At 42.9% G+C, this 15,916-nt stretch overlaps 2 protein-coding genes across 2 annotated transcripts; one reads left to right on the plus strand and one right to left on the minus strand.

The window, feature by feature from the left end:
* Positions 1 to 1,420: 1,420 nt before the first annotated feature.
* Positions 1,421 to 13,630, minus strand: LOC110496611 (vacuolar protein sorting-associated protein 28 homolog). The gene is made up of 10 exons (XM_021572607.3): positions 13,550 to 13,630; positions 12,979 to 13,046; positions 12,664 to 12,692; positions 12,487 to 12,524; positions 12,302 to 12,391; positions 4,396 to 4,501; positions 4,089 to 4,190; positions 3,392 to 3,445; positions 3,003 to 3,094; positions 1,421 to 2,763 (listed from the first exon to the last, which is right to left on the minus strand). Exons 2-10 carry the CDS (start codon positions 13,016 to 13,018, stop codon positions 2,643 to 2,645), a joined length of 672 nt encoding a protein of 223 aa, XP_021428282.1. The 5' UTR covers positions 13,019 to 13,046; positions 13,550 to 13,630; the 3' UTR covers positions 1,421 to 2,642.
* Positions 13,631 to 13,711: 81 nt separating this feature from the next.
* Positions 13,712 to 15,903, plus strand: aunip (aurora kinase A and ninein interacting protein). The gene is made up of 4 exons (XM_021572605.3): positions 13,712 to 13,853; positions 14,030 to 14,198; positions 14,391 to 14,547; positions 14,701 to 15,903. Exons 2-4 carry the CDS (start codon positions 14,106 to 14,108, stop codon positions 15,678 to 15,680), a joined length of 1,230 nt encoding a protein of 409 aa, XP_021428280.3. The 5' UTR covers positions 13,712 to 13,853; positions 14,030 to 14,105; the 3' UTR covers positions 15,681 to 15,903.
* Positions 15,904 to 15,916: the final 13 nt, after the last annotated feature.

The following is a 15,916-nucleotide window of genomic DNA, read 5'->3' on the forward strand; positions in this document are numbered from 1 at the left end:
GTGCTGGTGTGGTGAAGTTCTTGGAGCCTGAGGCTTGCACCGAGGTTCAGGATAAAGATGAGTCTGTGACATTAGGCGTGAAGCTTTTGGAAAAAGTGGAACCTTGCCTTTTGGCTGATCCCTTTGTGGTTTCAGGGTGGGTGAAAACAGAGTTGGGTGCTGTGGAATCATTGGTGAGGGTAACCAAAAGTTTTCTTGTGATAATTTGTGTTTCTGCTGGTCAGACGGAGAAGGTGCTCTGCGTTAAACGAATGGGGGCATGAAATGTGAAAGGAGTGATTACTGGGGTAGCAGTAAATGTAAAAGTTGACCAACTGAAGGGGAAGATTCCCAGTGTTTGATGCAACACAGACAGTGTGGCCTGAGTGGTGAAAAAGAATAGTCATTTTCTGTTCTTTTGAGTTTTGATGTTGAGTCGTTGCCCGACAAATTGATTTTAGGATATATAAGTTATCCTGTACAAGCTTTTGTGCCAAATACATCACATTTTTGCAGGTGTCAAGCTTATGGGCATGTGGCAGCAGTGTGTAGGAGGGAGGTTCCTAGGTGTGAGAAGTGTGCAAAGGGCATGAGACAAAGGAATGTGTAACATTGAGGAAAGTAGTGGTATGTGTTAATTCTAGGGGTGCCTATGGGGCTGGGGATCAGAAATGTCCTGTGCAAGAGAGCCAGGTTGAGGTTTCAGGGTTAGAGTAGTGCAGAAGTTGTCATACGCTGAGGCAGTGAAGAAAGTAGAGGAAGATGGGTCAAGGGGTAGGGATTCTGAGAGAAGTGGTGTGAGTAGTAGATCTGTACCAGTACAGAGGGATAGTTCAACAAGTAAATATGTTTCAGTGAGATTGGATTTTTAGCATTTATAGCAATGGTTATTAACTGTACTGCAGGGATGGAACTGAAGTCGCAGAAAATGGAGGTGGTGGTGGCAGCTGCAGAGGTATGAGTGTGCGAGACATCAGAAGAGTGTTATGTGGTAGTTCCATTATTTCAGGTTGTTGGCCTGAGGTAGGACTAATTAGATTTAAATAGTGGAGTAGGGTGGTGTTTTTTTGTTGTGAGTGTTGTGTTAGATGGTAGGGTATTTGTTTATTTTTTTTCATGCAAAGTATAAGGGAGTTGTACTCCAATCTAGTAGGTGGCATTAATGCAACATTTATTGATGCCAACCACCGTTAAACCTCAACGAAGAAGACGCACCCAAGCTGTTGTGAGGCCAGAGCGCTCGGATCAACCCTACTCCTCATCCAGTGTGTGCTCTGAATTTACAAAACGAACAATCTAACAATGTACTGAATTTTTACAAATGCCCAGAGCACACTACACTAATTTACAAACGCACCCAGTGTACCAAGCAAAATGTGCAAAGAATGACCTTAGAATTCAGACATACATTTCTAAACATGATAACAGGCAGACACCAAAGTTGGAGGTAGATGTTTTTAAATATTATTTCTAAAAAGTGTTACATGCTTTTTTTAAATTCAAAACTGCATTATTTACAATGGTAATTCTTAATAAATATGCTCTCCCTAATTTTCATTGAGGGGTGAAACACCATTTTGTCAGCATCCCAAAAGGAGGACATTCTATGAATCCACCCATCTCCATTGCCCACCTAATGTGGCCAAACCCTCACATCTAAAGAAAAGATGAATTAAGAATGTTAACTGAAGTATAGTACTATAATATCAAATGTACTCAAATGAGAAACAAAATCATAGATAAACACATTTCATTCACTAGAGTGTTTCAACATGATCATCAATAAGGGTGCATTACAGGTAGGCCTTAACTATTTTAAGGCCCACCTGTCCATTAACTGTTTCAACTTGAGTTAACTGAACATCCATTGCCAGGAATAACCTGTACACAAGTTATTGGAGTGCCTCAGAGTGCAGATGAGGCACAGCAACACTGTATTTCACAAATTTAGCAGTTCATTTTCATCTCAAAATGTTATTTCCATCCCTTTATCAAAGTTTTGGCTGACCGAACTTCTTAAACACACCCCAGGTCACTTTATTACATGTTGTATTTCAAATATCTTGTCTTCATATAAAGTGATTTTTAAAGGGTACAGACTCACACCGGGCCTTGTGTTGGAATGAAAACAGTCCTATGTCCTGTAGATGCTAGAACACAGGCTGATACCACATTGACTCAGTGTCGGTACCCCCTGTATATAGTCTCATTATTTTACTGTTTTACTTCTTTATTTATTTACTTTAGTTTATTTAGTAAATCTTTTCTTAAAACTGCACTGTTGGTTAAGGGCTTGTAAGTAAAACATTTTACGGTAAGGTCTACACCTGGTGTATTCGGCGCGTGTGACAAATCAAATTTGATATGAGTAGTCTTAACACAGTGCCCCGTCACTCAGGCTAGAGAACTACAACTCAACTAGGCATCTCACTGAACAGGAGGACCCCACTGGGCCACAGCACTGGACACAGCCAAGAGTCTAGGTCAGAGTTCAAAGGATAAGACAGACAAGTACTGTACCAGAGATGGAGGAAGACAGATATTATTCCATTGAATAGTACAGACCACAAACAGAGACGATGATCTCTGAGACGTGTAGCGAGAGAGGAAGGGATAGTACAATGATATAAGAAAGGTGAGAACAGTCCTGGATGATGGGTAGATTAGGAGGAGTGTAAGAAGCGATTGAAGGCGTTGTAGGCTGACTCCAGGTCAAACAGCATCTGGCGAACCTGGGAGTCATCCAGCTCATCAGAGGCTGACATGCTGCTGAGAGTGGTCAACCTGAAGAGGAAAACATGCAACTCTTTACCTTCGGAATTACTATACTATTTTAGTGTTACACCTACTGTCATTGTTAGACAATAAGGGCCATTTTCCCAGGCACAGATTAAGCCTGGTCATATATTAAAAAGTATGGTCAATGAGGATTCTCCATTGAAAGTGCTTCTTAGTCCAAGACTAGGATCAAACTGTGTCTGGGAAACCAGCCCTAAATGTGTGTAAGTGAGGTATATCTTTACCAGAGGGTGACTTTGTCCTTGGCCTCATTGTCTGGGGGCATGTTGCTCATTCTGTTCATGGTCTCCATCAGCTCTCTCAAGTCTGGTTGGATCTGATAAATTCACACCACCCCATCAGTCAATGAAACATAGAAACAATACCGGACCCTAACCACTTTACCCGACAGGTTATATGGCTGCGTTTACACAGGCAGCCCAATTCTGATCTTTTGCCCAATTATTCATCTTCTGACCAATCAAATCAGATATTTTGCTAAAAAAAACAGCAAAATATCCAAATTGTCCTATGTAGCCTATAAATAGGGCCTCTGAGGCTTTCCAAGCCCTAATTACTTTAGAGGTGATATGTTGATGTTCATTGTCACTTGACCTCAGTCGGATCTATTTACCTCATCCATCGCCCGGATTTCCAGACGTAGCTTGTCCATCACCGTGATAAAGAGCTGGGGATAAGAGAGGAGAAACAGAAACGAAGGACAATAATGTGTAAGCTTAACTGACAATTTCACTGTCTGTCAGAAACCTGAAATTTACTGCAGAACAATCACACATTTTCAAATGTGTGGTCTGGCAAGGTAAAAATCTGTCCTTCTGCCCCTGAGCAAGGCAGTTAACCCACTGTTCACCGGGCGCCGATGAAGTGGATGTCGATTAAGGCAACCCCCCGCACCTCTCTGATTCAGAGGGGGTTAAATGTGGAAGACACAATTCAGTTTAAATCATTCATTGTACAACTGACTAGGTATCCCCCTTTCCTTTCCTACCAGTCTGATCTTATGAAAGAGTTTGAATTTGTGTGTTATATCTCTCCTATGCTGTTCCTCTCTGTTCAGCGGCCCTGCTGGATCTTGGCAGGGTTGATGTGGGATGCAATTTGCTGTGGCACTTAAGGGGGCACCAACAGCGTTCTGGGATGAGCCAGAACATGCGTAAAATTAAGAAAAAGACAGTGCCAGAACAGAACGCACTTTATTATTAAATCGATATTGGACCGCAAATGCTTCAATGTTGGCAAAAAATGTTGGTGATCCCAGCGTCTGAAATCACTTAAGTGTTTAATGTCATGAGCATAGCGAAGAGACCTACCGATACGATATCAGCAATGCAGCGATTCAGGTTGCCCTTGTCATCCTTGATGGTGATTGGTCGATCCTCTTTGATTCTCTCCATAGCTAGCGGACAGTCAAGCTGATATACAAGAGAAGGGAGAGGAGAACAATATGAAATACAAACCAATGTATTCATATTCAGATATTGTTCTCAAGTTCGGCAGCCAGCAGATGGCTAAAGCACGTACACATCTGGGATCAGCCACTTTACGTTACAGTGAGTGGATTCCATTAACTGCAAAAGCTGCACTCCACTCAAAGCAGTGTGACTGATATAAACTCACTCTGTACTTCCTACAGAAGTCGTCGATAGAACCCACGTCAGATCCCTGGACCTGTTTGAAAGCAGCCTTGTACTGCACCAGTAGCCTGGAGCAAGCAGCCGTGTACCTGATGGAAACACACAGTAATGGATCTCATTCTCTAATGTTGAAGCAACCTCATACAGTACTTTCAGAAAGTATTCATACGCCTTGACTTTTTCACATTTTATTGTGTTGCAGCCTGAATTTAAAATATAATTTGTGTCACTGGCCTACACACAATACCCCATAATGTCAAAGTGGAATTGTTTTTAGACATTTGTACAAATTAAAACTGAAAAGCTGAAATGTCGAGTCAATCCCTTTATTATGGCAAGCCCAAATCAGTTCAGTAGTATACATATGATCCTCTTAAGGATCCACCCCTTTTTTCAATTTTCACCTAAAATGACATACCCAAATATGCCTGTAGCTCAGGACCTGAAGCAAGGATATGCATATTCTTGATACAATTTCAAAGGAAACACTTTTTTTTTGTGGAAAGTAGGACAATATAACACATTAGATCTGGTAAAAGATAACAAAGAAAAACACCTTTTTGTACCATCATCTTTGAAATGCAAGAGAAAGGCCATAATGTCTTATTCCAGCCCAGACACATTTTAGATTTTGGCCACTCGATGGCAGCAGTGTATGTGCAAAGTTTTACACTGATCCAATGAGCCATTGCATATCTGTTAAAAATGTTGTATCAAGACTGCCCAAATGTGCCTAAATTGGTTAATTAATACATTTCCAAGTTCATAATTGTGCACTCTCCTCAAACAATAGCATGGTATTCTTTCACTGTAATAGCTACTGTAAATTGGACATTGCAGTTAGATTAACAAGAATTTAAGCTTTCGGCCTCCCGGGTGGCGCAGTGGTTAAGGGCGCTGTACTGCAGCGCCAGCTGTGTCATCGCCAGCTGGGTTCGCGCCCAGGCTCTGTCGTAACCGGCCGCGACCGGGAGGTCCGTGGGGCGACGCACAATTGGCCTAGCGTCGCCCGGGTTAGGGAGGGCTTGGTCGGTAGGGGTGTCCTTGTCTCATCGCGCACCAGCGACTCCTGTGGCGGGCTGGGCGCAGTGTACGCTAGCCAAGGTGGCCAGGTGCACGGTGTTTCCTCCGGCGCATTGGTGCGGCTGGCTTCCGGGTTGGATGTGCGCTGTGTTAAAGAAGCAGCGGCTTGGTTGGTTGTGTATCGGAGGACGCATGACTTTCAACCTTCGTCTCTCCCGAGCCCGTACGGGAGTTGTAGATGAGACAAGATAGTAGCTACTAACAATTGGATACTACGAAATTGGGGAGAAAAAGGGGTAAAATTCAAAAAAAAAATAAAAAGAAAAAAAAGAATTTAAGCTTTCTGCCCATATCAGATATGTCCATGTCCTGGGATTTTTTGTTTGTTACTTACAACCTCATGCTAATCACATTAGCCTACCTTAGCTCAACTCTCCCGCGGGGGGGGGGGGGGGGGGGACAACAACGATCTCGTAGAGGTTAACAAGTCACCAAAAAGTTTCATGGACTCACTGTGTGCAATAATACTGCAAAAATCACTGAAGCTGGAGACTCATATCTCCCTCACTAACTTTAAGCACCAGCTATCAGAGCAGCTCACAGATCACCGCACCTATACATAGCCCATCTGTAAATAGCCCATCCAACTACCTCATCCCCATACTGTTATTTATTTTATTAATTTAGCCTTTGCACCCCAGTATCTCTACTTGCACATTCATCTTCTGCACATCTATCACTCTAGTGTTTAATTGCTATATTGTAATTATTTTGCCACTATGGCCTTACCTCCCTTATCCTACCTCATTTGCACACACTGTATATATACTTTTTCTAGTGTATGTTTGTTTATTCTATGTGTAACACTGTGTTGTTGTTTGTGATGCACTGCTTTGCTTTATATTGGCCAGGTCACAGTTGTAAATGAGAACTTGTTCTCAACTAGCTTACCTGGTGAAATAAAGTTTTTTTTTTTTTTTTAATGGTGTTTAACGTGATTTTTGAATTACTACCTAATGTCTGTACCCCACACATACAATTAATTATCTGTTAGGTCCCTCAGTTGAGCAGTGCATTTGAAGCACAGATTCAACCGCAAAAATCAGGGAGGTTTTCCCAATTCCTTGCAAAGTGAGATAAAACAAATATTTTAAAAAGCAGACATTGAATATTCATTACACTTTGGATGGTTTATTAATTCACTCAGTCACTACAAAGACACAGGCGTGCTTCCTAACTCAGTTGCTTGAGAGGAAGGAAATCACTCAGGGATTTCACCATGAGGCCAATGGTGACTTTAAAAAATGTACAGTTTAATGGCTGTGATGGGAGAAAACTGAGGATGGGTCAACAACATTCTAGTTATACCGCAACACTAACCTAAATGACAGAGTGAAAAGAAGGAAGCCTGTACAGAATAAGGAAGCCTGTACAGAATAAAAATATTACAAAACATGCATCCCGTTTGCAATAAGGCAGTAAAGTAAAATAAATCTACTTCATGTCCTGAATAGAAAGTGTTATGTTTGGGGCAAATCCAACAAATGACTGAGAATCAACTCTTCATATTGTCAAGCATGGTGGTGGCTGCATCATGTTATGGGTATGTTTATCATTGGCAGATTAGGGAGATTTTTCAGATAAAAATAAACATTGATCTAATTAAAGGCAAAATCCTTGAGGAAACCCTGGATCAGTCTGCTTTCCAACAGACACTGGGACACAAATTCACCTTTCAGCAGGACAATAACCTAAAACACAAGGCCAGGTAGCCTAGTGATTAGAGCGTTGGACTAGTAACAGCAAGGTTGCAAGTTAAAATCCCCAAGCTGACAAGGTACAAATCTGACATTCTGCCCCTGAACAGGCAGTTAAACCCACTGTTCCTAGGCCGTCATTGAAAATAAGAATTTGTTATTAACTGACATGCCTAGTTAAATAAAGGTTAAAAAGTTTTAAAAAATTCAACATGTTTTTTATTTTTACAAAAGGATAGATTTGGAGTCACATAAACTTGGATTTTTGAGCAGGTACATATGCAGGATGCTACCCTCTACAGCATGGCCTTTTCTCCAGATCAAAACTCCAAACCTACAACTTAATTCTGACAAAAACCAGAGAGATTACTGCTTCCAAGGTATTATTTTCCCAAGCTATACAGAGGGTGCTGTAGCAAACAAACAGCAGAGACCTGAGGACAGCATTCCAACCTGGAACTGAGCCAGATTCAATTAACACTAAGGTGTGAAGTAAAAGGCCTTTGGCCCAACAAGTGTCGGGAGTCTTTGAAGCGTCCTCTGAAGCCCCCTCCTGCTGTTCAAAGACCATTCCCTGGCATTTTCTACAAGAAATAAGAAATAAAAGAAATAAAAGCTTCTACCAAGTGGGTGTGACACCTACTCCCGTTGCCTGCTGCACTGCTGCTTGGATTCCACCTGGTGATCTGTTCACCGTCTGCCCTGGCCTGTCTGCTACAGGTACCTCCACCACACTCCCCCCTCTCTGTTCAATGTCTGCCCTGGCCTGTCTCCCCCTGTCTGCTACAGGTACCTCCACCACACTCCCCCCTCTCTGTTCACTGTCTGCCCTGGCCTGTCTCCCCCTGTCTGCTACAGGTACCTCCACCACACTCCCCCCTCTCTGTTCAATGTCTGCTCTGGCCTGTCTCCCCCTGTCTGCTACAGGTACCTCCACCACACTCACCCCTCTCTGTTCACTGTCTGCCCTGGCCTGTCTCCCCCTGTCTGCTACAGGTACCTCCACCACACTCACCCCTCTCTGTTCAATGTCTGCCCTGGCCTGTCTCCCCCTGTCTGCTACAGGTACCTCCTCCACCACACTCACCTCTCCGTTCACTGTCTGCCCTGGCCTGTCTCCCCCTGTCTGCTACAAGTACCTCCACCGCCACACTCACCCCTCTCTGTTCACTGTCTGCCCTGGCCTGTCTCCCCCTGTCTGCTATAGGTACCTCCACCACACTCACCCCTCTCTGTTCACTGTCTGCCCTGGCCTGTCTCCCCCTGTCTGCTACAGGTACCTCCTCCACCACACTCACCTCTCCGTTCACTGTCTGCCCTGGCCTGTCTCCCCCTGTCTGCTACAGGTACCTCCTCCACCACACTCACCCCTCTCTGTTCACTGTCTGCCCTGGCCGGTCTCCCCCTGTCTGCTACAAGTACCTCCTCCACCACACTCACCCCTCTCTCCCGAGCTTTCGCTTGCCTCCAGCACACACACACACTGTTGGGTCGAGTGACTCTGAACTTACAATGGCTAGCCCCAAGTAGTTATATATTTAATATTTTTCTTGTGCATTTTGCCTCATGACTCCGGCATACTTTGTTGACTACAAACTTTCTTTACCCAACCGTGGGACAGGCTGTTTGTTCCCACACTCGGGACTTTGACTCTCTATTGGTGACACAGACTTTTGGCCTCCCATCCTATTCCATCCACCTCTCACCATTCATGTTACCTGATGAAATTGCTGTACAATATGATCTTGTTGCCACCTGATGCACATTCAGATGTCATAAATCAGCACTGCAGAGCTCTCCCTGTACTATACCGTGCTTCGATTGTATTACTGTGTATTACTGTTGATGATATCTGGAAATGTGCATGTACACCCTGGCCCATCATCTACAGTTGCTAGCCCCAATCCTGACTTGTGCTCTGATATCTGCATCACTGATTTCTGCTCTCTTAAAAGCCAGGGTTTTCTGCACGTTAACACGAGAAGCTTATTACCTAAAAATGGATCAATTGAAAGTGTGGGTTCACAGCTCCAATCCAGATGTGTTGGTCATTACTGAGACGTGGTTAAGAAAGAGTGTTTAGAATACTAATGTTAACCTTTCTCAGCAAGACAGATCTTCCAAAGTTGGAGGAGTGGCAATCTTTACCTAGGATCACCCTCAGTGCTCGGTTGTCTCCACCAAGTCTGTCCCCAAACAATTTGCTGGTTTTAAGCATTAAACTTTCAAATAGCTCTTTGTTGTCTGTTGTTGGGTGCTATCGTCCTTCATCAGCACCGGCCTGTACCCTACCTGCCTTAAGCGCTCTCCTGGCCCCTTACACTAAGTCTGAATTTGTCCTGCTAGGTGACCTAAATTGGAACATGCTTAAACCACCTGACCACGTCCTAAAGCAATGGAATTCCCTAAACCTTTCTCAGATTATCCCCAATCCCATAAGGTATGACTCCAAACACCCAGAAAAGGCTACTCGCCTCAATGTTATCCTCACAAATAATCCTGGTAGGTATCAGTCTGGTGTTTTCTGTAATGACCTTAGTGATCACTGTTTTACAGCCTGTGTTCTTAATGGCTGCTCAGTGAAACGACCTGTCCTGATTTGTCATAGATGCTTGCTGAAAAACTTTAATGATCAAGCCCTCCATCATGAACTGGCCTCTGTAAAACGGTATAGAATCAGCTTGATCACCTCTGTCGAAGACACTTGGACCTTCTTTTTTGATATTTTCAGTGGTATTGTTAACAAACACTTCCCCATAAAGAAAATGAGAATTAAAACAGGTTCAGCCCCTGGTTCGGGGGGCTGAGCATGGCTGAGCTCTTTAAATCACCACTTCATTAAGTCAGGATTCCTATCTGCCTCAGCCATGCCTCCTTGCCCATCCAATATTTTCTCCCACCCCTTCTAATGCGACCCCGATACTTCTCCCTCTTTTTCCCATGCCCCGCAACAAAGTTTCTCCCTGCAGGCAGTCACTGAGCCTGAGGTGCTAAAGGAGGTCCTTAAACTTGACCCCCAAAAAAACATCTGGGTCAGATGGTTTAGACCCTTTCTTCTTTAAGGTTGTTGCCCCTTTCATCGCCAAGCCAGTCTCTCCTTTCTGGGGAGTTTCCCATTGCTTGGAAGGGAAATGCTATTTTTATTGACTTTGCCAAAGCTTTTGATACGGTAGACTGTTCCATTCTTGTGGGCTGGTTAAGGAGTATTGGTGTCTCTGATGGGTCTTTGGCCTGGTTTGCTAACTACCTCTCTCAAAGAGTGCAGTGTATAAAGTCAGAAAAGCTGCTGTCTCAGCCACTGCCTGTCACCAAGTGAGTACCCCAAGGCTCGATCCTAGGCCTCACGCTCTTCTCAATTTACATCAACAACATAGCTCAGGCAGTAGGAAGCTCTCTTATCCATTCATATGCAGAGAATACAGTCTTATACTCAACTGGCCCCTGCCCGGATATTGTGTTAAATGCTCTACAACAATGCTTTCTAAGTGTCCAACAAGCTTTCTCTGCCGTTAACCTTGTTCTGAACACCTCCAAAACAAAGGTCATATCACGGGGCTTCCAAGTGGCGCAGGGGTCTAAGACACTACACTACAGACAACCTGGTTCGAATCCAGACTGTATCACAACCTGCCGGGATTGGGAGTCCCAATTGGCCCAGCGTCGTTAGTTTGGCCGGTGTAGGCTGTCATTGTAATTAAGAATTTGTTCTTAATTGACTTGCCTAGTTGAATAAAGGTTTAAAAAAAAAAATTATAATTTAAATAAATGTGGGTTGGTAAGAAGAATGCCGCTCTCCCCACATGTGCGATTACTACCTCTGATGGTTTAGAGCTTGAGGTAGTCACCTCATACAAGTATTTGCTAGTATGTAGTACTAGACGGTACACTGTCCTTCTTTCAGCACATATCAAAGCTGCAGGCTAAAGTTAAATCTAGACTTGGTCTCATAATTGTTCCTCTTTCACCTCAGCTACCAAACTAAGCCTGATTCAGATGACCATCCTACCCATGCTAGATTACAGAGACATAATTTAGAGATTGGCAGGTAAGGGTGCTCTCGAGCGGGCTAAATGTTCTTTACCCTTTGGCCATCAGATTTTCCACCAATGCTCCTTATAGGACACATCACTGCACTCTATACTCCTCTGTAAACTGGTCATCTCTATATACCCGTCAGAAGACACACTGGTTGATGCTCATTTATAAAACCCTCTTAGGATTCACCCCCTCCCCATCTGAGATATCTACTGCAGCCCTCATCCTCCACATACAACACCCGTTCTGCCAGTCACATTCTGGTCCCCAAAGCATACACATCCCTGGGTCTCTCCTCTTTTCAGTTCGCTGCAGCTAGCGACTGGAACAAGCTGCAACAAACACTCAAAGTGGACTGTTTTATCTCAATCTCTTCATTCAAAGACTCAATCATGGACACTCTTACTGACAGTTGTGGCTGCTTTGTGCGATGTATTGTTGTCTCTACCTTCTTGCCCTTTGTGCTGTTGACTGTGCCCAATAATGTTTGTACCATGTTTGTGCTGCTACCATGTTGTGTTGCTACCATGTTGTTATGTTGTGTTGCTACCATGCTGTGTTGTCATGTGTTGCTGCCTTGCTATGTTGTTGTCTTAGGTCTCTCTTTATGTAGTGTTGTCTCTCATTGTGATGTGTGTTTTGTCCTATATTTATATTGTATTTATTATTTTAATCCCAGGCCCCGTCCCCGCAGGAGGCCTTTTGCCTTTTGGTAGGTCGTCATTGTAAATAAGAATTTGTTCTTAACTCACATGCCTAGTTAAATAAAGGTTAAATAAAAAATATATATATTCAGTCAAGATTTTTAGTACACACACACACCTTTATTTTACAGTTTTTGACAGTGTTTCCCAACCCTGGTCCTTGAGTACCCCGAACAGTACACATTTTTGTTGTAGCCCTGGACAAACACGCCTCATTCAATGCTTAATGATTAGTTGACAAGTTGAATCAGGTGTGCTTGTCCAGGGTTACAATAAAAAAATGTGGGGATACTTGAGGACCAGGGTTGGGAAACACTGGTCTATGACAGACGTGCACACACACACAACCAGTCAGAGTATATAAACTCACTCATTAGGAGTCACACAGTCTTTGATGTAAGCTTTCTCCAGGGCCTGAAGGGTCTTCACCACAGCAAACAGCTCTGCCATGTTGTCAAACCTTGATAAATACAAGCACAACGCTCAATGTTAACATCTCACCTACATGGTTTGTGAATAGCGTTTATCATGAATTTACAGTCAATGTTCACTTACTTCTCTCTCTCTCTGGCATTCTTGTACAATTTTACTTCCTAAAAAACAAACTGCATTATTTCTTATTTTGGATTTTTTAAAACCTGGTAACAATGCGGGAAACTCAAAGCCAGAGCTCCACCAAATATGCCATAAATATGCCATTAAATTATGCAAACCCTACAAAACCCCACTTACCTCATACAATTCAGGTTTATTGACAGGAGCTATAATGAAGAGAAGTATAAAGGCATAACAGAGATGCTTTATAAGACCACATCTCTTTGATGATCACGTCTATAAGAGTTCTCTAAAAAAGCATGGGTCTTCTTACTTTCTTGTATTCTTCTTATTTCTATTTCTCGTGTGTTTTTTGTTCTACCTAGTGCTTCATTGATATTGATTGCTGCATTGTTAGTTTGGAGCTTGAAAGATAGGCATTTCACTGTACTTGAGCACGTGACATTAAAACTTGAAACTTGAGTACATTTGTGACTGTCAGGTAAAACTTACCTCCTCCCATACCTCCTGCGACAGGTATTCCGTGAAACATGGTGACTGCTGCCGTTTCACAACTTTATCTATTAAAAGTAATACATGTTACAGATGCCTTTCAAATATTTTAGCTATAACATCAAAGTTAATTAATTGACTGTAAACTGTGGCGATCTGTCACGTTAGTTAGCTAGCAAAGAGAAAATACAAGCAGGAAGTCCTCAATTGGCTAGCAAGTACGAAATGTAGCTTATCTAGCTAGCTACACTTTGATGAATTCACCACTCGTTGAACTAATTACAAAGGTTGGTAAGGGAAATTATTTGATAAATAGATGTCAACAACAACATTCAAAGATGATGACATTAGCTACTGTAGATATTTTATGAAAAATAAGCTAGTTAGCTAGCTAGCATTTCCTTTGTGATTTATCTAACCAAAACAATCACCCATTTGGCACAATATATTGGCTGGATAAGTTAGGCCACTTCACAATACACTACTATTACGTAAATTGAAATAATATACACATGTTATTCGACCAATACTTCAATAATAAATCAAAATGTTCTGGAAATATTTAACTCACCCCCTTGGCAAACTGAAGTGACGTCAGTGTAAACACACCCCTCGCGGAACCAAAGGACCCACAGACGTCGCAAAACATAAGGTGCCCTTCTGTGCCCCACTTAAAATAAGCAAAATTCTAAATAAGTGTTAAAATACTATTTAGAAACGTGTTACCACACGAGGAAATGTATATTTGAATTATATTTCGTACTGATACTTTTATAAAGTGAGTGGAGTTTCATGTGCAATATCTGGCAAGTGGAAGCCAAATTATTTTCTGGCGCGCGAGACTCAAAAAAGACACAACATCGCTTGGCTACATGGTAAGACTGAAAATTGAATTAGATAGCTTGTATTTTAGCTCAAATATGAAAAAGCTCTCACCTAGTACCGCTACAAAATATATCTGATATACTAACTAAAGCAGGTTTATGTTTTGACAAATGGCATGGTTGAAGCTCAGCTTGTTACATGACGGTAATTGTTTTGTCATCCAAAGCAACCGGGGGGTTTCAATGTAAATCGAAGGAGGCTAATTTCCAAACGTATCATTCGCAAGCCTGTCCTACATTACCATGAAAACCTCCAAAGCGCCATCTCAGGCTTCAACACAGGAGGAGTGTGGGGTTTGGCTGGACACTGTAGACCTCAAAGAAAAGGCTAAACAGGTACTGTGCTTTGGAAAATGTCGGACTCATTGGTTCTGACCCAGCTGAGTTTGTCATGAAAACAAGATGGTCCACTACTATGATTCTTTATCATAATATGCTATATGTTTTCCTTGCTCTGAACTTGTGGAGACAATGACTGAATACATTCCCTAATTGTCATTTTTTTAAACTGTTAATTTCTCATTCCAGAGAAGGCCATTGCGACCCATCTCAAAACAACTGAATCCTCTGGCTCGGTCTGGAGGTTACAGCTTAGCAGTGGCGCTGAATTTTACACAAACAAAAATCCAGATTCCTGTAAACAAACAGAGCTCTATATCCTCATTCTTTACCCCGCAGCGCAAAGGTAAGCTCAGGTGCAGAGGAAATGCTGCTTCGGGATTAAGCTGTACTTCAACAAATGTAATCATGTCAGCAATTGTTATTTACAGTAATTCATGTGTTGTTAGTGTAATATCCCAATAATGTTTTAGAGGCTCCCCATGTCACTCTCTTACAGTGGCCCAAAAGGCACCTGCGTCTCCAGAGCCAAGTACACCCTCCACCAGATGTGCCTCAACTTCACTCAGGCGTGTTAACATTGGGAGCGGAACCAAACGGAAACGTGCAGCGCGTTTAGAGTCAGGGGCACAGAGTACAGGAGCTCAACCCACCACCCTACAGATGAGCCCAGAGGGAGAGAATGCTACAGGCTATGAGTGGGACAGGCAGAGCTTCAGGGAAAGAGCATATTGGGAGGTTTCCCATATGCCCCATCTTAAAATGGACCGTCAGTCGGATGAGATGGAGGAACCAGACAAGAAGAGAAGGCTCTCTGTGAATTCCTCTCCCCCAGTAGAGACTGATACTCACGAGGAGGAGTGCAGTCAGGACCAATGGAGTGCCTGTAGCAGCCCACGGTATAGTGAAGATCTAAGTGAGCCAGATTCTGAGGGGCAGTGTGTTCTGACACACCAGGAACTCTTTGATGGAGTAAGACAGGCCAGGGACTCAGGCACTGCTTTCCCAGAGAGCCTGCAGAGTGAAGGTGGATTCAGGGCTTGGCTGGGTGCACAGGATAGAACCTCCACCCAGAAAAGGGCTGTCCCTTCTCATTTGATATCACAGCAGGTAGAAGGGAAAGAGAACGACTTACCACGATCAATGTCTTTGCCATCCCCAAACAAGATGTTTCCTCCTCTCAGCCCTGTTTCCACTCACAGATGGACGAAACCACATCTTCCATCACCACAGATACATGTTCTAGAACAACCATTGAGAGAGTGTGAGGGAGACACTCTTGCCATGCTGTTCACACAGGACTCTGAGGGCTTCAGGGTGATTGCACACCGTGCTCTGGTATCAAGAAGCCCAATAAAAGACCAGACTAATGTATTAGCTAGTGGTAGAGACAGTATATTTGCTGCTGATAAAACGCTGCTAGGAGAGGAGTTGCTCTTCACCCAAGACTCTCAGGGAAACAAGGTTATCAAACACTGACAATGTATGTATAATGGTGAAAACTAATGAATGAAATTAAGAACATTTTAGATGTTTTGTGTGTTGTAAATTGTATTGCAGGTTAAGGTTTCTAATCACTTGTTTGAAAACCACTTATGATCTTTACTTGAACACTTACAGTACCTGGATTGAAAATGTATCCAGTTTCTGGACATTTCTCTTTTCCATCTTTATGGCACTGAATAAAATGTAACACAAATAAGAGATTCTCAAGT

The sequence above is a fragment of the Oncorhynchus mykiss genome, chromosome 18 (genome assembly GCF_057628025.1).
Source record: "Oncorhynchus mykiss isolate SJ-2025 chromosome 18, ASM5762802v1, whole genome shotgun sequence".
In the NCBI taxonomy this organism is placed as follows: domain Eukaryota; kingdom Metazoa; phylum Chordata; class Actinopteri; order Salmoniformes; family Salmonidae; genus Oncorhynchus; species Oncorhynchus mykiss.

What these genes read in the sequence shown, in the direction of transcription:
- LOC110496611 (XM_021572607.3), bottom strand. Translation starts at nt 13,018, where the DNA reads ATGTTTCACGGAATACCTGTCGCAGGAGGTATGGGAGGAG. An exon ending in CGCAGGAGGTATGGGAGGAG is followed by an intron (nt 12,693 to 12,978) that starts GTAAGTTTTACC and finishes TCTTCATTATAG; the next exon opens with CTCCTGTCAATAAACCTGAA. An exon ending in ATAAACCTGAATTGTATGAG is followed by an intron (nt 12,525 to 12,663) that starts GTAAGTGGGGTT and finishes TTTGTTTTTTAG; the next exon opens with GAAGTAAAATTGTACAAGAA.
- aunip (XM_021572605.3), top strand. Translation starts at nt 14,106, where the DNA reads ATGAAAACCTCCAAAGCGCCATCTCAGGCTTCAACACAGGAGGAGTGT. An exon ending in TCAAAGAAAAGGCTAAACAG is followed by an intron (nt 14,199 to 14,390) that starts GTACTGTGCTTT and finishes TTCTCATTCCAG; the next exon opens with AGAAGGCCATTGCGACCCAT. An exon ending in CTTTACCCCGCAGCGCAAAG is followed by an intron (nt 14,548 to 14,700) that starts GTAAGCTCAGGT and finishes ACTCTCTTACAG; the next exon opens with TGGCCCAAAAGGCACCTGCG.